The sequence below is a fragment of the Atheta coriaria genome, unplaced genomic scaffold, assembly GCF_025399875.1.
Source record: "Atheta coriaria isolate IRGN ID8LTWV9N9 unplaced genomic scaffold, Caltech_Dcor_3.1 hic_scaffold_8_pilon, whole genome shotgun sequence".
Lineage (NCBI taxonomy): Eukaryota > Metazoa > Arthropoda > Insecta > Coleoptera > Staphylinidae > Dalotia > Dalotia coriaria.
Genome location: NW_027045450.1, coordinates 5205406 through 5228010, shown reverse-complemented (window position 1 = coordinate 5228010; position 22605 = coordinate 5205406). Strand labels below are relative to the sequence as shown.

At 35.7% G+C, this 22605-nt stretch overlaps 1 protein-coding gene and 3 long non-coding RNA genes across 5 annotated transcripts in view; 3 read left to right on the top strand and 1 right to left on the bottom strand.

The window, feature by feature from the left end:
• The window catches only part of LOC135797505 (uncharacterized), a 131024-nt gene that overhangs the window by 26731 nt on the left and 81688 nt on the right, over nucleotides 1–22605 (top strand). The window lies entirely within an intron of this gene.
• Nucleotides 11–745, top strand: LOC135797210 (uncharacterized). The gene is made up of 2 exons (XR_010549495.1): nucleotides 11–485; nucleotides 558–745. It is a non-coding gene; the product is annotated as an uncharacterized lncRNA (long non-coding RNA).
• LOC135797585 (uncharacterized) lies at nucleotides 1346–1928 on the bottom strand. Its single transcript, XR_010549584.1, has 2 exons — nucleotides 1641–1928; nucleotides 1346–1567 (listed from the first exon to the last, which is right to left on the bottom strand). It is a non-coding gene; the product is annotated as an uncharacterized lncRNA (long non-coding RNA).
• The window catches only part of LOC135797132 (lachesin-like), a 63130-nt gene continuing 51038 nt past the window's right edge, over nucleotides 10514–22605 (top strand). For both annotated transcript variants that reach the window (XM_065309344.1, XM_065309343.1), the window contains exon 1: nucleotides 10514–10820. In XM_065309344.1, coding sequence (XP_065165416.1) covers nucleotides 10721–10820 — 100 coding nt within the window. In that variant the 5' untranslated portion in view covers nucleotides 10514–10720. The remainder of the gene's footprint in view (nucleotides 10821–22605) is intronic.

The following is a 22605-nucleotide window of genomic DNA, read 5'->3' as shown; positions in this document are numbered from 1 at the left end:
TAAAGTTGAACAAAGGTATTATTAAAAGGGTTTTTAAAAACTGCAAATGAAATATTATCAACATAATTAGATTATTTATTTATTTCCGTGGGTACGTGTTTCTTTATCAACGTCTTAATAGATAAAGCAAAAAACGGTTTCGCAAGTGAATAAATTACATGAGGAATTTTAAGCTAATTCGAGAAAAATGCACATTAATTCAAATATTGAAGTTTTAATATAAAAAAGCATAAAAAATCATAAAAAAGCAATTCGTAAATTTTATAATCAAAATTGTCAGTTATTACCCTTTAAAACATAAATTATATAAATATAAATTATCAAGTCTTGTTTTGGTATATATACGGAAACGTTTTGAGTCAGTTTAATTCGAAGAATACCTGCAGTTAACAACCAACGATTCATAATGAAGTGGTGCTTTGTTTTTGCCGTCTTTGCCATCGCTGTGTTTTCCTTTGACTTTGGAAGTGCTAGAGACCCAACTCGTAAGTTAAAGAAAAAATAGAAATTTTAGCTTAATTTTATTTACTTTTCTTAACAAATGTATATTTTTTCAGCAACACTAACAGTCATTCCTAAAGACTCATCAAGATGCACTGGAGTTCAGAAATGTGACGAGGAATGTAAGGCAGCAGGTTTCTGGAAGGGTGAATGCAATTTATGCAAATCCAACTACTGCTCATGTTTTTATAATTAAAATGTAAACAGTAACAGAAACAAATACATTTTGTTCCCCGATTAAAAATATACTTCTCATTTAACCCATCAACATATCCCTACTAATATTATAAATGCGAAAGTCCAGATGTTTGTTACACTTTCACGCAAATACTACTTAACCGATCATCATAAAAATTTGTACACATATTCATAGTGGTACCCGAATGGTTATAGGCTACTTTTTATTTAATAAAAAAAATTATTTTTTAAATAAAATAAAGAAATAGTTTAGCCAATAATACCTCTGCATCTGGCTATTTGACTACTTTAACGCCATCTAGCATTCCAGCAATGAAGCTCAAACCTAAGTACTATAGTACCATCACACTGTATTATCACACTGTATTACCGACAGCTACGTCAACATCAAATCCAATTGACTACACTATGGAGACTGTACACTATACTTCCATAGACTATACTTTCAGCCATTTTAAACTTCCCGCTATTCTACTTCATTGTTACTTCTTCTGTGACTACAGACGCGTACGGAAGCAACTTCATTATTTTAGATATTCGCGAGCGAAGCCCCGGGTTAAAGCTAGTATTTCTAAAAATTGATAGAATTGAAGTCTGAAATATTAAGGTTCGGGAATTTGTAGGATCCTGTTGTATAATTACAATATTATTTTAATATATTTTATTTCAACGCTCAATCATTATAACAACAAGAGCTAACAATGTTTTGAAAACACTTCAAAACTAACATTTCATTCTTCTACATCTTCTTCCTATGGCCACCATGGCTTGTTTTCTGGTTGGCATACACCATCAACACACTGGAAATTGCAGCGGCACTCAAAGGAAGTATGTGTTGTCCCATTATAACCGCATTGTTCATTGTTTTCTATAACAAACAAAAAATGATTGAATATCAATATGAAGTACTTTATATTTAATCAATTATAAATTATACTTACTGACTATGTACACGCAGGTATTACAACAATTACACCCGCCAGGAGCAAGTTCGCCTGCATTACCATTTACAACTGCACATTCAGTAGGCGAATCAGTACAATCTTCTTCACAAGGAAGTGTAGGCCTGCAAGGTGGTTCTACAGTATGAGGACATCTTTGGGCTGATACCATAGCCAGGAGAGTTGATAGAAGTACAGCTTGCAAAATAAATTTAACCATTTTTAAATTGTTATTTAAATATTGGTAGAACTGTTTATTCTTGTATGTGGAATTGATTTATGTTTGGGTTTATAATCGCTTGGGCTTTTATAGTAAAATATTGTTTATTATCTATTATATTTTATGCGTCACAGTTAGGTACAAATTTGTAATCATTGGCAATATTGATAATGAAATGCAAGACACGAAAATAATTTTGAAATACGGAACAATGAACTAAAAACATTTCAAAATAGTAAAAGCATAACAAATGTTGCAAAAAAAAACACGATTTATTAATTTGTTTTTAATTAAATCGGAATAATTAAGAAAATACTAATTGCACAGCATTGAAATACATACTACATCAAAGATAAATTAATTCTTCATCGTATGCGCATAGTGGTATAAATAATTGCATTAATTTATAAATGCAAAACAAAAAACAAATTTTGAAAAACCACATTTGAAAGTAACGCCATCTAACGGATTTACTCGTAGTGCGTAAACCACTAATATTTTAATTTATTTGCAAATATCTATATCTCAAATAAATACCTAAATACCCTTATATCACGTACGTATCCCAACACTTTACCTCTCACCTTTAAAATATTATTTACCAACCAAATATAACCTCGATATTATTACGCTTAGATACACCTACAAATAAACACATCCGTGTATCGAACCGTATTGAAGTTCGAAAAACACCCAGCCGCCCCTGAAATACACCCGAATTATGCCGGAATACGCGCATACGCCGACAATTAATAATTATAATTGAAATGATAATAATGATAATGGCCGGCCGCCGGAACGCGTAAATCGCCGCCGCCGCTGGCCGCCGATGCCGCAACTGTTCCGTTTCGCATTCGCGCACAGCAGTCGTACATCGATTTGATTTCGGGGCGGCAATCGGCGATGGGGTAGTTTTCCGACAAACGCGAAAGGTGCACGCGCGGGGGCGCACATCATTAATTCTCATAAATTCAATCGTTCAATGTTAATTGAAATTCCAAAATGTGATTGCGTTTCCAGTTTTCGCAAAACGTTTTTCCACCCGCCCCCACAATCACACACACACACAGAAAAGAGAAAGAGAGAGACAAATGGTTTGTGTCTATGACCGGAAATGCTATTAATCTTACTCTATGCAAATCGGTTCGAATTATTTATATGAACATTTTAAATTTAAGGTTAGGATTTTGAAAAATCAATATTTTAAGATCAATTTTATTTAAAAGAAATGAGAAATGCTTTTACTGCACATTAACGCCATCTCTAATTCAATTTTTTAACTAAAACTATGATTAAACCTTAATACCAACTTTTATCCCTTATTTAACACCCTTTACGTCAAAATTTTTAACATTTTAATAAATATTATCCTATTCCAAGCCAAGATGAATCCAAAAATTTATAAATCATCAAAATCCACCCAGCCATTCTTGAGTTATAAACGTTATAACTAACAAAACTATATTTTACAATATTTTTTATTATTTTTTTGAGTCCAACCCTGTGAAACGTCTGTGGCGCACCGCAAAGATTGCATACTTGTGCGGGAATTTAAAGAACGGTCGGCTCGTAATTAAAATATTCTGCTTGGACGCGTCTTTGCCGCCTCCAGTGCCGCCACCACCCTCTCGGGCAAGACCTACGGCGCTCTCCTGTCGTATATCCTGAATGTGCAAAGTCGAGCACAAGTCACACACAAAGTGTCGGCGTGTCGGCGTGTCGACGATGTCTCGCACCGCTTCGGGCGACATCTGCAAAAAGGAAAAAAGTCCTTTTTAACGCGAGGACTTCCTTTGCGCCGCGCGAGTGTGAATTCTTGAGCAAAGCGTTCGCTAAATAAATGTTTGATTCAAACCGAACGACGTGACTTTCATTTGTTTTTCATTTTAAGGATAATAAAGGATTTTTAGTAAATTTTGACTAAACTCACAGAAATATTGAAAAAAAATCAAGATTTTTACGTTTAAAGTGATAAATCTTATTTAATTGGTTGTAGTTTTCTCTAGTCTATCCGCCATGTTGATCCTTTATCTTTTTTTCTACATTAATGCTTACAACGCCATCTTTAGCGCTTGTAGTCCTTGGAGTCCTTGGATTTCGTGGTGAGAAAACTTTGTTTGATGTAAATTTGATTTCTTATTAACGCCGGCGTCCGCCGGCTGTGAACAAAACAGACGCACTATCACGATAACGTCAAGCGTGAAACCACGACGAATGACACGAAATTTCAGTCCTGCCGGAGCAAAAAAAGCGAAAGGATAACGGGCAAAAAATAAATGCAAAACGTAAAAAATCTCGTCGCGTCTCGAGACAGCACAAAACGAAACGAAATGAAAGCGATTTGTGAATGATTTCGGGCTTTGTGACGTACATTTCCTGCTATTTTTGAAAAATTGTCCGCTGGCGTTTAATATGCAACACGTGTAGCATGTTAAATTGGCAAAAACTTTCACTGGCCACAATGTCACATTAAAACTTCACAGGCGCACAATTGTCGCACCCTTGGCAATTTTAATAAATGTAAAATTATAAAACATTCAAATTCAACAGCAGAATAACAAAATAACAGAATAACAAGAGTGAAAGTGCATTATGAGCGAGTTTTACGATTGTGATGTTATATGCAAGCAGGGTGGATGAAGAAAGGACAATCGAGCTTTTGTATTGCCGGCAACCCAACGTACGCGCGAGCATGTATTGTGTGTGAATCGTGCGCGACGTACCTGTTGATGTGCACATTTGCATATAAACATGGAAACTCCATTAGGCTTAGGCGAATCGAAAAATCCCCGATACGGGATGATATTGAGCAGGATAGCGAGCTGGACAGCAAGCGGCTTACATCGACGGATTAGTCTACTAGCTTTTGATTTCTTTTCGCAGCGGGAATTATTTTTTATGAAATTTTCAATTTAAAAAAAAAACTAGAATTTTATGTTGAGTGTACGGAATAACGCGTACGGAATAACGTAACGCGCAAATTATCAACTGCCGTTTCGAATTGATTAAATTTATTTCGCTGTGCTGCGTTCGCTGTTAAACGATGCGGTACACGTTGCAGTTTATATAAAATATGCCTCGTGCGAATCGACGCGGACGTTCATATCGAGTTACCGGTTGAAGGTATTGAGTGTAGACATTTCTGGAGAGCATTTCTCGTGTGAGATGTGAATTTAACAAAATGGGAAATGTTTTTACTTGAAATATGAACTTTAAACGTTAATATCTCGAAAACTACTTTATCGATTAGGTTTAAATTCTGTATGTACATTTATTAATATGTTAAAAATATATTTCCAAAGTAGTTTTAGTTTTTAACAATTTATTTTATAGTTATTAATAAAAAAAACAATTTTTCAATTTTTTATTACTTTTCAAATTTCAAAACCAATTATCTTCAAAACTAATTTACAAAAGTTGTCAAAATTTATAAATATTATTTATTGTTATATACAGTAAAAATCTACCAAATATTTTGCTGTTTTATCAAAAACTTTAAAAGTTATATCAAAAAAACCACATAAAAACATTAATTTTTGAAATCAGAAATATTTTTACGTGAAACTTGAACTTTAAACGTTAATATCTCCAAAATTGCTTTTCTGATTAGGCTAAAATTTTTAATATACAATTATCAATATATAAAGTAAATATTTCCGGAGTAATTTTGGTGTATATAAATTAGTTTTTTAGTTATTAATAAAAAAGCAATTTTTTAACTTTCAATTTTTTTCAAATTTCAAAACCAATTATCTATAGAACTAATTAACAAATATTATTGAAATTTTTAAATATTATTTGTTGATAATTATACTAACAATCTACCAAATATTTCTATTTTTTATCAAATATTTCCAAAGTTATTACTAAAAAACTGAACAAAAACATTATTTCGTATCTTGTGTCAATTTTCGTTACTTTCTTTAAATGAAACACAACATCCATTTTATATACCATGTGTTTTATAAGCTACTCACCATGGACATATTGTATATTCCACTAGCATTTGCAAAAATAACGTTCAATTACCAAGTCACATGTCTCCCTGCCTCCACAGTCAAGGGGACAGTCTCCAGTCGTGTATCGTATATCATATGTGTGTCCTTGCTCCTTGCTCCAAGGACCTCCAACCTTCAAGGTTTATTATGTGTGTGCAGTGCTTCGTCGTGCTTTTGATCATGGCGTCGCTGGAGTACTTGACATGCAGACACCGTCCACCGTTGCACACGTCCTTGTAACGTGCAGCACGCCAACAAAGAAAAAGCAAAAGTTCCAACATGTTATTTAACTTATGTCATTGTAGATGGCGCTACTAGCTCATACATCTGCACGCGGAGTCAGTCAGCCATCTTGTTTAACTCGTGCGCACATTTTTAACGGACCACGTTTGTGGTTTAAATTTGTGTCAGTGTGTATCAGTCTGTGTGTGTATAACGGCGTGTCCTCTTTTCCAACCATCCCTAAAACACGAAATTCTCTTCGGATGCCACACACGCCGGCTGAATATATAAACCGCGCGCGAGGCGTAATTAGAACGCCGAGCGCCAACCATAATTACCCGCAACAATTAGTTACGTTATAAAATAGTCGCTGCCGGCATGCAAGCTGCTCCGAGCAAAGTATTTTAGTATTTCAGTCGCTCGCAGAATTTTCCGTCCCCCCTGCAAGCATGTACACAGGTGTTGTTAGCCATCTAGGGATTTTATTGTAGGCAACTTGTATTGCACGTAATTTGCGTTGCATACATTTTTCAGCAATTCAACACTTCACAGATCATAGCGGATTAGTTCCACGTCTATTAGCACAGAAACTTGTCATGCGTGATGCTGGAAACATGTGCGTTGATGAAAAGCGAGCTTTGTGGTAAATTTAGACACAGTTTATTTGATTAATGCGTCGAAATGTGTCCAGACTCACGTTCTCACACTGCGAGCGTTTAAAATATTTTACGGTGTGTTATATAAGTTGCATAACATGAATAGCATTGACGAAGACATTTAATTACGTAAAGTTTTTGGTTTTGGGGATGTTTTTGTGGGTTTTTCGCACGTGGAGGTCGTGGAGTCACGTGGTCAGTTTACAAATCAAGCGGCAATTGAGGTATTCAATCGGCGCGGGTTGAAAGTTGCGAGTTTCTGTGCGGTGCGAACGCTAACGAACGAAAATCGCTCTGGTTTTCTTTGGAAAGATAGAAAAGTAAGGAACTAACTGTGAGTCAAGTCGCAAAAGTCGAGAAATCTACGAATTTCGAGTTCTATTGCTTGTTTTTACGCTTTTTGGGTTTTGGGGAAAGTTTCTACGCGCTAAACTAGACGATTAAAGTTTATTTTCTTCGTGGGTGTCGAACACGTTGATTGATTTCGTACTGACATCAAGCTGGAGGTTGTGTAAGGGGGTTTATATATTTGGTTATATAGCAAAATAAAGAAACTTTAAAAATAAAAAATTAAATAACAAAATTGACGAATATTGCAGAAAAATGACCAAAAATATTAATTTTTTTATGAAATTTTATCTTTAAATAACAATATCTCCTAAACTAATGCTTCAATCACATTCAAATTTTGTGTATTTATTTACAGAAACATTATTAACCTAAATACAGAAATATTTATTGTTTAATTAAAAACTTTCCGTTTAAAACTCAAAAAACCAAACATTTTTTACAAACGTAATATTTCCCCTTAAAACCAAACTTTGAGCAAAAGAAAAATACATGCATTCCACATCTTTACCGTGAAGTGTTTATTATTTCGTCGATGCACCGCGTGGCACACGTCTCCGATGCCTGCGAAACTTCGAACCGTGTTCGTAGCTTGTTTGCTTAATATGCGATTGTTGTGCTCGGAACATCTGCGCGGTTATGAGGCGCGTGCTCGCGGGTCGTCCGCCGAACTAATGAAACAAATAATCCGGCGCCTTTCTTCAAGATACCGCGTTTCGTTTCACAGCGATCAGAGCTACTCTCTAGCTGTAGAAGTACTCGTACCTGCTTTGACGACGTTCGGATTCAATTACTTTTTAATATATTCGCAGGCATGAGTCGCTTGTTAAGCGGGGAATTTATTTTATACAAGACTCGGTAAAAGGTGTTAACTCGTTATATTTTTAGATTAGGCAACTTATATTACTAGAGTTATTTAGGTTGCCTATGGTAAATTAAGCGGGAAAATTATTTTTGAGTTAGGCAACTTGTATTGCTGTTATTTTGGTTGCATAAGTTAAGGTCAATTGCCAAAAATAATTTTTATGTTTTTTTAAATAATAATTTGCCCACAAATGCAAAATTTTATAAAAAAAATTAAAATATTTTGATGTTAGGCAACTTGTAAGACTGTAATTTTGGTTGCCTACCCCCAAAAATGTAATTTTTAATGCAAGTATATTTTTATCATACAGTAGCGATTTTTTCCAGGAGCCGGTAGCTGTGAAAAGCGAAAAACCGCGTTATCACACATCTCTCACGTTGGCTCGGCTGCATTTGCATTATATTACCACCTCGAATAGCTCACGAGGCGTCGAAACACTAACGTCATGCATAACAAGCGTGCACGCGCGAAATTCCGCCGGCGGAAAAATCCTCGAATCGCGCACACATCAGGCCTCTTTTTGATCAATTTCGATTTACGTCAGGGCGGCGAAAATGAGAAAATGTTAATACGCGCGCGCATATCGCGCCTCGCAATCCCGTCAGCTATCCTTAGACAACATCTAATGGCTTCGCACATTTTTACCCGCCGTTTTAACTCAAAGCGAAAATTCTAATGAAAAATTTCTCAGGTAGAATAAATGGAATATTTAAGATTAAGAAATGTAGAATCATGAAATGCCTAAAGTAAGTTTTATTCCTTTGGAAACGAAACAATGCGATCGGAAAGTTTTGCGCCCCAAAGCGGAAAATCTCCAAACGTTGGAAATCTTTTCTGTTTTGCGTTTAATATTTGCGCTTTTGTCTCGCTGGTATTATAATTGTTAGCGAATTGTTGCCATGTGGAATGCCAGCAATAAAAATACTTTAAACAGCGTAAAACAATTACAAAAGTTTTGTAATCGTTGATTGTTATTAAAATATCCCACAAAAACAGCCAAAAAACGCTGTTTGTTATTTGGGTTGCATACATTCATACATTCATTTGATTGCTGAATATATAGGCAACCAAACACACACCTATGCTATAGTTTAGTTTTTTGTTTGTGCGGAAAAAACAAAGAGAATTGTTATCGCCGCCATTAATTTATGACGACCGGCGGGGAATTGATGGCATCAAATCAGAAAGCGTTATTAGTAGTTTTGCAAAGTAGTAACGACCGATATATTTTACTACCATATTTGCCAGGACGACAACGCCTCATCCCTATGCAACCCCTTCGCCGAAAACACGCGTGTATTTTTCCCGCTGGCGTCGCGGCGGTGTTTTTCGACAAAGTTAACAAGCACGAATTTAGTTGTTTTGATGTTTGTCCTCCCTTCTGCGGTGTCACCTCTTTTTTTCCTCTCCCCCTTTCATATTGAATGCATTTATATCAATTTGTCTCAAGCATGAAACAAAAGTTGCATACCTATTCAAATGTAAGTAGCGGCGTAAATTAGGTTAGAACTTCATGACATTAGAGTGGGGTGAAAGAATCAATTTGTCGGTTTTAACAAGAAATGACAACCGCAGGAAAGTTTTTACGAGAAACTTGTTAGTTGAGACTTTGACATTGCTATTGTTTACCATATGCTGATAAAGGTGGCAGCGGAAGTGCACAAGTTTCGCATTCTGCAATGAAATGGAATAAGGTATGGAATAAGGTGAAGGAAAGGCGCATGAGTGTGAAATAAGAGTTGACAGTTGAGAGTTGTGAGGGTTGGGGATGGGGGATGAAACTTGACATTCGCTGACAGATCATCTGGCCGGACTCGCCCACCCTGGGGAGATATATGTGATCATGGTTGGGTTAAGAAACAAAATGCATCGAAAAATATGATATACTCAAATAAAATAATATAGGCAACCAAATATACACTGGTGAAATTTAGGTTGCTTTAGTATTATGTGTTGGAGTTAATAAATTCTTTGTTTATAGTTGCTACGATAGTAATAGAGGATGGTATGTGATTGTTATCATTGGATAGTGATGACGTGTTGGTGTTAATCTGATAATCTTGAATAATAACGGATTATGCATGATTGCAAACTGATGCGATTACACACAAGTGAATTAATTGTGTTAAATTGTATATGAAACCATAAAATATTAATATGTTGTTTTGGAATGCTTTAAAAATTTAGTGTATATTGGGTTGCATATCTTTAGTAGCTGATAAATCTTAACCTAAAAATTATTTTTTTTAATTTTAGGTTTTTGAGGTTTTTTGGGAGTGTTGGTGGTTGAATAAGACAGGTAGGCTGTAATAGCTCCCCGCCGCCGCCGTAGCCGCCGCCGATTCTAATTACGCGTCTTACGTGCCGGCCACCCCGACGTGATCCCACCCATGCAGCGTCTTTTGATTTTCCCATTGGTTTTCCGGCGGGCGGCTTGCGGTTCGCCATTGGCGTAGGCGCGCCAGGTCGCCGGCGTCGCGCATGAGTGAAGGTGAGGGTGGACGGCGTCGCGACGCACGCTGGGACGCGCGCGCCCCGCGTCAGTGCATCGCCGGCGAGCCGACGCCGACGACCGGCCGCTCTGAAACTCAAACACGCGTTTGTTTGCGCGTCTATCTCGCGCTCAAATTCAACAATCACAGAAAAATTCAAAGATATCATTTGTTAATTAAATATATTAAAAGAATTAAATTAGAAGGGAAGAAAAAATTAGAATATAAAGAAAAAGTTTTTATTGTGCGGGAAATTAATTTTATTTCTTTTGTAAAACTATGAAAGTTCGAAAGTTATGGCGGCTTCTGGCCGCCATCTTCATGGTCAATCTTCAAGTCACACGTGCGGCTACATCATCAGGATCTGGGTCTACTAATGGTAAGTTTAGAAAATTTTTTTTTAATAATGCCAGACATGTTCTGTTTATTATGGAACAACCCGAGTATAAAAACACGTGTAAATGACCCGTTTAATTTTAAACGACAATAAAAAGCATAATTTGCCCAATAAAAATTTGTTATGTGTTTGTAAACTCGCTAAGTACATTAATTGCATAAATTACATACAATATGTTCGCAAAATATCAAAAAATAATTAAAAACTATTTTATTAGTCGTTAAAAATAGAAATATTTAAAGTAAAATTATGTTTTATTAATTTTAACTTCAAAATATTTGGAAAAAAGGTAATATTAAAATTAATAGTTTAAAAGTTAGGTTAAAGTGTATATCAAAAAAGATGTACGCTATGAATTCCACACACGTGAAGATATGTTTATGACGCGACGGCAGGTGACAGATATATGATTGTTTCTACGTGCCGCCTTTGCGTGCCGCCCGTGTAAGTTAAACTCTTTGGCCGCCGCCGACGTGTATTCAATTCGTTCAATTCGCTTAGTCGAATATGCGACTAACGGAATGTTGAAATGCGCTCTACGTGGCACGAGTAACCTGCTTCGACATCGCAGCCGCCCCGCGTCTCCGCCGCCCCGAAAACATTCGATGTAAATGTAAGGCTGTGCGGTGGAATGGTGTGCGTCTTGGTCGGAGTAGTCTTTCCGCAGTCCGCCAACGTTTCATCGCGTTCGACGTGCTGCATGACAATGACGGCGGGCGGCGGCGGTTTAGCGGTCTCGCGGAGGTCGCCGCCGCGAATGTATCCGAAACGGAAGGCGCAACGGAATTTCCAGTCATTTTCATTTCCGTCCGCTCATGCATTCACACACAGAGAAAAAACACAGCAAACTCGACAATTGAGTAGGCTACCCGTGTGTGTTGATTGTGTATATTGGGAAGCCTACGTTCGAGCGCGCTTGTTATCTCGTTTTCTTTTTAGTCGTCGTGCAGAATTTCCATCCGTTATTGCGTTGCCGGGGACGAATGACGCAGAGGAGTCTCTCATCGGGAAAAAAGGACCTAACGAAATGAATGATGTTATTACGCTGGTGGTGCACGGCAATGGCAATGGCGGCCATGTTTGGCCAAGTTGTTCGTGGCGCGCTTATTGATGTCGAAGTTGCGCGCTCGCGATCGGAATCGTCAAATCCGCGAACGGCGAGCTACGAGTCCCATAGGTGCGGTTATCACTTCATTGCTGTACTTTACTTTATCAAGTAAACACAATTTTAAATCAAGTAAAAAAATGTTGCAAAGTTTTTGAGCAGAAAATACAATATGTGAAGAATAACGGTCTAAAAATAGGAAAATATTGTTTTTTCACAGTTTATATTAAATAATATAAAAACTTATAAAGATATTGCAAAAATTCTTTCACAATATGATTTATAATTAAATTCTACATCGAATACTAAAAAAATTATTTAATTCGGCTTATGCAATAATAAGTAATTAACATTTTAATTAACTTTTTAATTTTTTTTATGATGATAAGTTTTTTGTTGATAATTATTTAATTAAATATAATAATTTATTGAATTAAATGCTATGACACGCAAAATTTAACGCTGATTCGAACAAATTAATAATAATCAATGTAGCTTTTTTAGTTATTAAGTTATTAAATAATAAACACTAAAAATCATAAATTTATAATTTTAGACCGGTATTCCTTACTTAAGTAAAATTCAAGCACAAAAAATGAATTTTCTTCGATCAAATCGAAATAAATTAATCAAAAACTAATTTTTAAGTGTTCAGGCGTTGAATGCAAGAAGATCTTTGTAGATCTGGTGCGAATGAGCATCACACACGATTTGTCACCGCCTCGGCTGGCAGTCGATGCGAGCTTTGCAGCTTCTTTTTGTCCGCGTCCTGCTGCGAATCCCGTGATTAATGAGCGGCGGGCGCTACCACGAGATGACGGCGAGATAAATTGCAACCTAATACATACTCGATATGTATCACATCGGAAGGCAATTTGACAAAACGGATTTAATCCCAGCGCCAATCTCGCAATCTCGAGCAGCAAGCTAATAATTACAACTTGGCACTGCTAACACACACACACATTTACACATATACACTGGACGTGTGGAGTATTTATCGCAGGTGTTTTCGGGGCGTTACCAAGGGTGTTATACGTTTTGTAACTTTTATCGCGACCGAGTTAACCGGTGATAATAGGCTTCATCGGAGCGGATTTGTCCGCGACCGCAAATACACCGCCGTCGTCGACCGAGCGTGGCTGGTTGCGGCGGCAGGGGCGTTGTGTGTGCGTGCGTCTGCCTTTTGGGTTGCAATCCTACCCGAAATAACAATAAATCTTTTTCTACTTTTCTACTTTTGCTGCTCCGTGTTGCACTATCTGTATTGTTGGGGGCCTGCGGCTGTGGGCTTCACACTTGTCACAGCAGTTTCGATCTTTTAACTTTCTTTCATTCAAGTGGAGATAAAGTAAGATTCATGATGGTGTATGTTATTACCTACTTGAATTTTCAATTCTTAAAAGAGGGACAAACATTTGAAATATTTTTTTCATACATTCACCTTTAATACGTTTGGCAAAAGCCGTGACTAAAGTACTTTACACTGTTTTTGCTTATATATTAATTAATTATATTTAACAACAAAAGAATATTTAAATTATTATCCAGATAATGTTATTTTATGTGATATTTGATTTTTGGTCAACGTGACTCGACTCCACTCTCGAATTCAGTTCTAAGCTTTCAAAGCTTGCACGTTGCGAGCTGCGATTACAGCCCGGGCGCCTCCACCATTCCCATGCAAATATGATTTCATATCTTTATTTTAAGACGCACAAACACACCGAGCGCGACTTTCGATAAATACGACGCGTACGTTTCTTCCGTACGTCGTGGAATTTATATCTGTTGTCCTGATGCTGGACAATATTACGGATGAATACCAAATCAGGACATCGCGGGACATGCATGGCGTCTTTCGGATTTTCTTCGAGTTTCGAATTAAGCGCCGCTCCGACTCGACTCGTGCAAGTCGGCTTGCGAACCGGAAACCGGAACGTAGTATTTATAGGCGTATAAAAATGTTAGATAACAACCCTGCTGGAGCGCCGGACCACTTTTATTATTACGAATGAATTGCTGAATAGCTTATTTGCTCGCGTTTGCAGCGCCCGCGCACGCGGGGAGATTTGTGTATGTGGGTGGAATTTAACAGTGAATTAATTTGATTATATAATTTTTAGAACGGAGGAGTGTGTTTTAAGTAAACATGCTGTTGATAACAATGCAAACAATAGAAAATTTGAGGTTAAATTGTTTGTGTCATTTTCTAACCTCAATAATGATATATAGGGATAAGTTTTGGTAAATTTAAGTCAGCAAGTTTGTAGATAATTTATCTAGGAATATATATTCCAAATTTGGTAGTAATTAAATAAAAATTGAGCGAGTTATGACCAAAAACGTAAAAATATTCAAAAATTTTGGCTACAAAAGTTTAATTGTCAATATCTCGTGATAGGAGTAAAATAAATAAAAATAATTGACATTTAAGAGGAGTATATTTATTCTAATATTTATATATTAATTTTATATTAAAAATATTAATAATTGTCGAAGTTATAACAAAAAACATAAAAAAAATTAACTCAAACTGTTTGAAACTTCAATAAAATGTTTAAATATTTAGTTATGTTAAATGTAAGGTTATGTTTGGTTATGTTTGGTCCTGAATAGTTGTATGTAGAGGTTAGAATAGTCAAAATGTGATTTCCATCGGATTGCATATGTGTGCTAATGTAGACAACCCAAAATACATATTGCGTCTGGCAGCGCGCGGCGTTGGCGGTTTGTTCGCGCGGAAAGCGAGCTAATAACGCGCCCGACGCTAAGTGGCACATTAAATCCGAGCGCTCGAGACCGCCGCCGCCGCCACCGTGGCCGCCGCCTCCCAGACACAACGCTTCTCGGCGTTCACAACGCTTCCTACTGAACGCGGCCAGCCAACACTGGCTTATTCCACAGATATTAGCATTCATCGCCGACGCCGTCTGTATTATAACAATGTTAATTAATTACCGGCAAGCTGGCGATAGTTGTGCGTGCAACGTGAACGTGCGTAATGTGCGCCACTGCTTGATGTATGTATTCACATTCAAATCGCATTCGCATATTTAGATTCGAATAGTACATAAAGTTGTCCATTGTAAAGTGGGGAAAGTGCATTTTAATCGTGGAAAATATAAAATTTTAATGAGTTAGATCAAAATAGATATTATTTCAAAGGTATGACGAAAATTTTGATGTAAATAATCTAATATTAAGCAAGTTATAGCCAAAAATAAATGAAATTTTATAAAAATTGTGGAAATTACTAAATTGTTTTTTAATTTTAAGCCGAAATATTAAAAATTTTGAATTCTGTTTTTGGATTCAGAAAGAGAATTTAAGTCTACGTCGATTATTTTAGCAACTTTTTTTGATAACTATGACCGTTTAGGCCCTATTTGCAATTTTAATATTAAAATTGGTTTTTCTATGCCAAAACGGCTTTAATGTAAAATTGTGTTACTGATTTCCGATTTAAAATTTAATCTACTTTCTGAATCCGAAAATAGAATTCAAAAATTCGTATTATTTCAGAACCTGCATTTGCTGAAATAAAAGATTTCGTCATAAAATAAGGTAAAAGATTGGCATGAAAGTGGGCGTACCAAACGTTAAATAAAACTAATTTCTGCGGAAAGACAGGGTCGAACTTTTTTTAACCAAATTATTACCAGTCGAACAACAGGGTCGAACTTATTTCTTAAAAACTTTCAGGTCGAAACTGTCGAAGTGCCCCTCCACCAAAAAAAAAATTTAAATGAGTAAATGATAATTATCTCGAGAACAAAAAGGGCTAGAAGAAAATAAACTTCATATTCTTGATCTGTAAAGAATTCTCAAGAAGATGGCATGTTTCTTGTAAAACGACCAAATTGGTATAAAAAAATTAAAGAAAAGATTTTATTAAAAAAATTGGCAAAAGATTTCTCTTTTTTATAGTCGAAATTAAAAGTTGGAATTTTTGAATTCTGTTTTCGGATCTTGATAGATAAATTAATTTTGCATTGATTATTTTAGTAACTTTTTTGTTATTATTAACCGTTTAGGGCATATTTGCAAATTTCAATGAAAACTCCATTCGATATAAAAAAGAGAAATCTTTTGCCTTTTTTATGACGAAATCTTTTTTCACCAAATACAGCTTCTGTAATAATTGGAATTTTTTAATTTTGTTTTCGAATTCTGAATGTAGATTAAATTCTGAATCGGAAATCAGCAACACAATTAATAATTAAGGCCCTGTTGGCATGTAGCAATCAATTTTTGTATTAAAATTGCAAATAGGGCCAAAACGGTCAAAGTTATATTCTGTTTTCGGCTTCTTCAAGCTATATTTTAAATAAATATTTTAAATCGACTGTTTAAGTAATTATTTTCCTAACATTAAAGATATAAGCCCAATTAATCATAATAATTCATGGAAATCCAACAAAAATCAGGCAGGAATTGTCTATGTCCACTTTCTGCGATCCTAATATCACGAACTAATGAGAGCTCAATTTTCGTATTTCCTCGACCAAATTTTGTTGAGAAATCCGATGAAATTCATACACAAAATCGTTTGAATATTAGGATCGCAGAAAGTGCAGTAGGCTGCGGAATTAATGATGAAACTTATTGCAACACCCAGTGGCGGTATAGTTTATTTACTCATAAACAGATGGCAGTGGTGACAATATTCAAATAAATTTTGGTGCAATATAAAACTAAAAATTGATTTTAAATTATTAGTGGACGTATTCGTTATACATATTTCTTAATTAGGTATCTTTAGGCTGATGTCGTGGCATGGCTTATAACTATGCATTCTTGCAATCGTGAAACACTTTAAAATCAATTTTCAATTTAATATTTACCATAATTTATTTAAATATTGACACCACTGCCATCTGTTTATGAATAAATAAATTACGCCGACACTGGGTGTTACAATAAGTTTCGTTATTAATTCAGCAGCCTACTGCACTTTCTGCGATCCTAATATTCAAATGATTTTATGTATGAATTTCATCGGATTTCTCAACAAAATTTTGTCGAGGAAATACGAAAATTGAGGTGCTCATCAGTTTGTGATATTAGGAACGCAGAAAGTGGGCATAGACAATTCCCGCCATATTTTTGTTGGATTTCCATGAGTGTGTTATGATTAATAGGGCCTATATGGATAATTTTAAGCAAATAATTACTTAAATAGTCGATATTGAATTAAAAATTAGCATGAGAATCCGAAAACAGAATATAACCAACATTGACCGTTTAGGCCGTATTTGTAATTTTAATACAAAAATTTGATTTTACATGCCAATACGGCCTTAATCGTTAATTGTGTTACTGATTTCTAATTCAGAATTTAATCTACATTCAGAATCCAATTGAAATAATCAGATATTATAAAGAAATTACGAGGACATAGTAAGAAATAGTAGGAAATAGTAAGAAATAACAATCCTAATCTTCAATGCGTGCAAGTTAATTTCCGTTCTCTAAGTTTCTTGGGGTCTTATCATAGTCCAAGGGACCCTTTTTAGTGTGCATTTTATTTCAACTTTTTAAAAGTGTCCTAAATTGCTGATTATGAAAGATCGGAAAATTCTGAATCAGATAAAAATATAAAATAATAATATTTCTAATAATAAATTCAATCGCGAATATCTCGTAAACTAAAAGAGATAAATAGGATCTGATCGCAGCGTCTTAATGTACGGATTATTTTCTATAAGATAGGCTAGTTAAAAGGGAAATCTGAGAGATGAAATTTTAAGTCTTAAGAAAAAATTGCCAACTTTGATACTTTTTTCAACGATTTTTGGTAAAAAATATCTTTGAAATGAAAAGAGATAACAACCAACGAATTGCTGATTATGAAAGATTGGAAAATTCTCTATCAGATAAAAAGATAAAGTAATTATATTTCCTACAGTAAAAGGTCGAAAAACGCGACCAAAAGTGCTAAAAGTGACATTTTGCAATTTTTACTAATTTTATTGAATCGCAAATATCTCGTAAACTAAAAGAGATAATTAAGATCTGATCGCAGCGTCTTAATGTACGGACCAATCTCTATCAGATAGGATAGTTAAAAGGGAAATCTGAGAGATGAAATTTTAATTCTTTTTAATTCTTAAGAAAAAAATTGCCAAGAGGGGGTGCTTGATACTTTTTTTTGACGATTTTTGATAATTAATATCTCTTAAACTAAAAGCGATAGCAACCAACGAATCGCTGATTATAAAAGAATAAAAAATTCTCTATAAGATAATTTAAATTGCTTCGTTAGTTCCCGAGATACAAAGCGTTTTAAAAAAAAATTCATTAATCATAACATAAACAAATTTTAACTTCAATTATAAGCCAAAATATTACTTTTTTCTGAAAACAAATTACTGAATATAAAACTAAATTTAATTGTTTATAAGATTCTAAAATTTGAAACAATTCCTTCAAATACCGACGAAGATAATGCAACTTTAATCCAATTTTGTAAATTTTCTCGGTCAAACCATTTAAACGCGCTGTTTGCTTTGAAATTATGAACCTACTAACCTGTAAACCTGTAAACCTGTTGGGGGTGCAGGGTGCGTGTTACCTATCGTGTTCAACACCGTGTTATTTGTCAGGTCGGGGGGCCGGCCGCACATCCCGGCGCACGTTAATCTTCCCCTGCCATCAATTAAACGAATTAAATCGATGCGCCGCGCGATACGGCTAATAAAACGGAGGGGGGCTAATTAATTAATAAAATTTGATATTGTTTGCCTAGAGACTCCCTTTCTCTTGTCCTCACACATAAGTTAAAGGGGGGTGTAACTTACCTAATTTGATATTGTATGTCAAATGTGTCATTTAGTCATTTCCTTGAGTTTTTAAAGAAATTTGAGGTTAAGAATTCGGAATTTAAAGTTAGGTTAAGTTTTGGTAAGTATTAAGAGTTGTAATAAATAAAACAATTAAAAATTATAATTATTACAAAATTTTATCATTTGAAAAGTTTGATTATGTTATTTTTGAGGTTATGAAAAATTCCAGTGGCGTATCAACTTTTATTAACCAAAAATGCAATTCTTAAGAAAAAAAATAAAAATAAACAACACCAAACAATTTTTACAATAAAATATCCTTAAATTTTATAAATAAAATTTAATTGTTATAGCATTATTGTTAATTTTTATAACAAAATAAATTTTTGTGCCGCCCATGTCTACATGTTAAGACAAAGTTGTTTGCACTCTGCCACAGCTATTAACGATCATTTGCGAAGCGTTAGTCGTGGTTGCGTCTACGTCTACAACCCCAGGGGGTGGCGTCCGGGGGTGGCGACTTAAACGAAAGCGATTACGCGCCGACAACTGCCTTCCTCGCATAAAACACAATCCGAACGTGCATTAACAACAAACGTTGACAATAAAAAAACGTAATAGTCACCGTCGCACCACAACCGCCAGCCAAAAAGCCCAAAACTACCCCTGACTTTATGAATATGTAAATTGCAAATAAATCCCACATTTTTAGGTGCGCATATTAATTCAGCACAAAGCACTACTTCTACACATCACACCCTCGGAGGAATTTTTGGAGGGTAGTTTTGTAATACAGGGTAGTTTTCTTACTTCTTCTTGTTTTGTGCTAGATTTAGTAGATGTCAATGTCAATGACTGTGACTATGACAATGACGCATGCATGCACCCTCAAAAACCACCCCTAACAAAGCATCCCTTATTACTTACTTGAGGCTAGCATTTAGTTACGCTTCTTATTTAGATTCTGGAAGCTATGTCCCGCCAGAAATATGTAATCAATGACTTGGGGGATGAAAATTAGGGGATGAAAAATTTCCAATAAGTAATAAGCAATTTATCAACTGTTAAATCCCTAAAATCATAATTTAACAATTTGAGGTTATAAAATTTTCATAAAAAACGTATTTTTAGGCAATTTTTAGTGTTTTATAGTGTAACATTGAGGTTATGTGTTGTTTAACGCGATGAATCACCGCGTGTCTTTTTTTTGTGCGCGCTGGGGGTTGAAAAAAGCACATGATGAAATAAATAACGGTTAAGCGAGACGATTACGAAGCCATTAATTTAGCGCGGAAGCATTAACGGCATTAAATGACACTGTGTCCATGAAACGTGCGGATTAACATAGTAAATGGATGAATCCCGAAGCGTCGCAGACGGCGCGCCGCCACCACCATCCCCTGCTCATACAGCGCATCCCTTATTCTCTTGCTCTCCACTCGAAACCGACGTTATTTATTCTTATCGGCCGTCTGTATCGCGCCGTATCTACGAATCGAAGACGAAGATTCTTTTGCTATGCAGGGTGGAAACTATTCTCACCCTTAAAACCCTTGGTGATCTGAGCTTTAATTCGATGAATCTGTAAAAAAAATTGGAAGGAAAAAGAAAAGTTTAAGGTGGTTGTTACCTGTGTGATGGTGTTGTCATTCTTTTGTGTAGCAGGTGAGGGGGTTGAGCCGGGAAAGTGATTATTTGGTGGAAATCAAACGGCGATCCGCTGAGGCGATAAGAAAACGACGCGTCATTATTACGCGTTTAGCGCGCCGCGTTTCTATGTTTATTAAGCGTTTCGCACGCTTCAAAGGGCTAATAGTGGTTATCAACCCCCTCGCGCCAAGAAACACAGGGAACATGTGGGGGGATTCTTATGCGGCGACATTAAATTATGCATGAGAGTATTTACATTTCGTGGTGGAACGAAAAATCAACAAAATCAAGTGGAAATAAAAATTGTACGACGGTTGTTTCAAAATTTACAAGACTTTTGCTTATAACTCGGGTAGTTTTTGAGATATTTTAATGAAATTTAAAATGAGCATAGATTTAATACTGATGCAGATAAAAATTATTTTTAAAAATTTTAATTTTAAATATTTTGGACCATATTGAGGTTAGAAGTGGCAAAAAACTTATTTTTTTGTATTTTTTTTACAATTTTGATCATAACTTGACTACTTTTAAGGAAAATTTACTCAAATTTATGTCAAAGTTAAAGATTTAGTTGATAATTATTAACACAAAATTTTGTTTTGAAATATTAAGTAGAACCTTATTTATGATGGTTTCAAGTTAAAATATCATTTTTTGTTTAGATTTTTTTCTTGATTTTTTTTTACATTTTTAATTATAATTTAAACAATTTTCAATCAAATTTAACCAAACTACAAAGAAATAATTACTAAATAATCATCTTCACCAAATTTCATTAAAAAATATCCACCACACCTTGAGTTATTAACCGCGAAACAATCGTAAAATTCAAAAGTTTTTGTTTTTGTGATAAGTTTTTCATGTTTAGTTAAACATAATTCTGAAATGAATAGCGCGCTAGTGGTAAATTTGTAACGCAAAGTTATATTGGCATATTGTCGAAGATATGGGGATGTTGCACCGCCGCGGAGGCGGCGAGAAGTACACATAATTCAATGAAGTAATTGAATTTGCCGAGGCGACGTACGCGCACCGCGCACATGTATATACGCGGAAATTCGCCGACGGAAATCTACGAGTTAACGGTAATACCCGCCACCGCCGCCGCCGCCAACACATTCACATTCACATAGGTACGTGCGGACGCAGACGTACCCACTACTTACACTCGACAAACTCAAAACAAAGTTGTAAATATAGATACGTACAGACGTGCAGTTAACTCATGTTAAAACCACCCTTAAAAAAATTTAAGGGTTGAAAAATAAAACATTCCAACAATAAAGAATTAAACATGATAATTAGACACGGGTGACAATTGTCTGCGGTCGTGATTCATCCAAATTTTGATTTAGTTCCCACCCTTAAATTTCATCCCCTAAATATAGGGATGTTATATGTCGCACCGCACATGTGCGATCAAACGTGAGCGACCCTCGCAAATGATTGTCGAACTGTCGAACTTATTGCCGTTTTGGGCCAGTTGGGGGTGGGGGTGGTTTCTGCACCCCTAAAAAATTATATTAAATATTTTTTCGACACATCTGTTATTGGATAACGACCAGCTTCCAGGAACCAAGTCACGTTTTATTTATGACACACTCACACACACATCCGAAATAAAATAGGGGATGAAAAGAATGAAATCAATTATTAATTGATTATTATTAATTTGGGCGAATAAAATAATGCGCGTGATTGCAGGCGAGTAATTATATATATATTTGACATGATTTTCGTGACGGGGTGCAAACGCGTAACCGGATTAAAAACAAGTCGTAAAATGACGCCCCCGATCCGCGGGCCATTAATTAGAGCGCGCTCGAAGCGCCGAATAATGCACGAACGCTGACAAACGGCGCGCACACAGCCAGCGAGCTAAACGTCCGCTTTTCCACCCTCTTCGTTCACTACTCTGTCGGCGGTGGCGGCGGCGGCGGCGGTGGTCAGGAGGGGTGCGCGTGCCAAAACTCGCGTAATGTACGACCGCATGAGTATTTTTGGGGATGGCGCGGCCATTAGCCGGATAATTTGTGCATTCCTATCACATATGACGTACATAACCGTAAACATAACCTATTTTGTCTTTAAACCGGAAGTGGTATGTTAAAATCACTATTATGAAGTAATTTTAGAGAAAAAAATATCAAAAACACTTTAAATACTTAATTTTGAGGTTAGGATGTTGTATTATGGGTTAGGTCATGTGTAAAACCGGAAG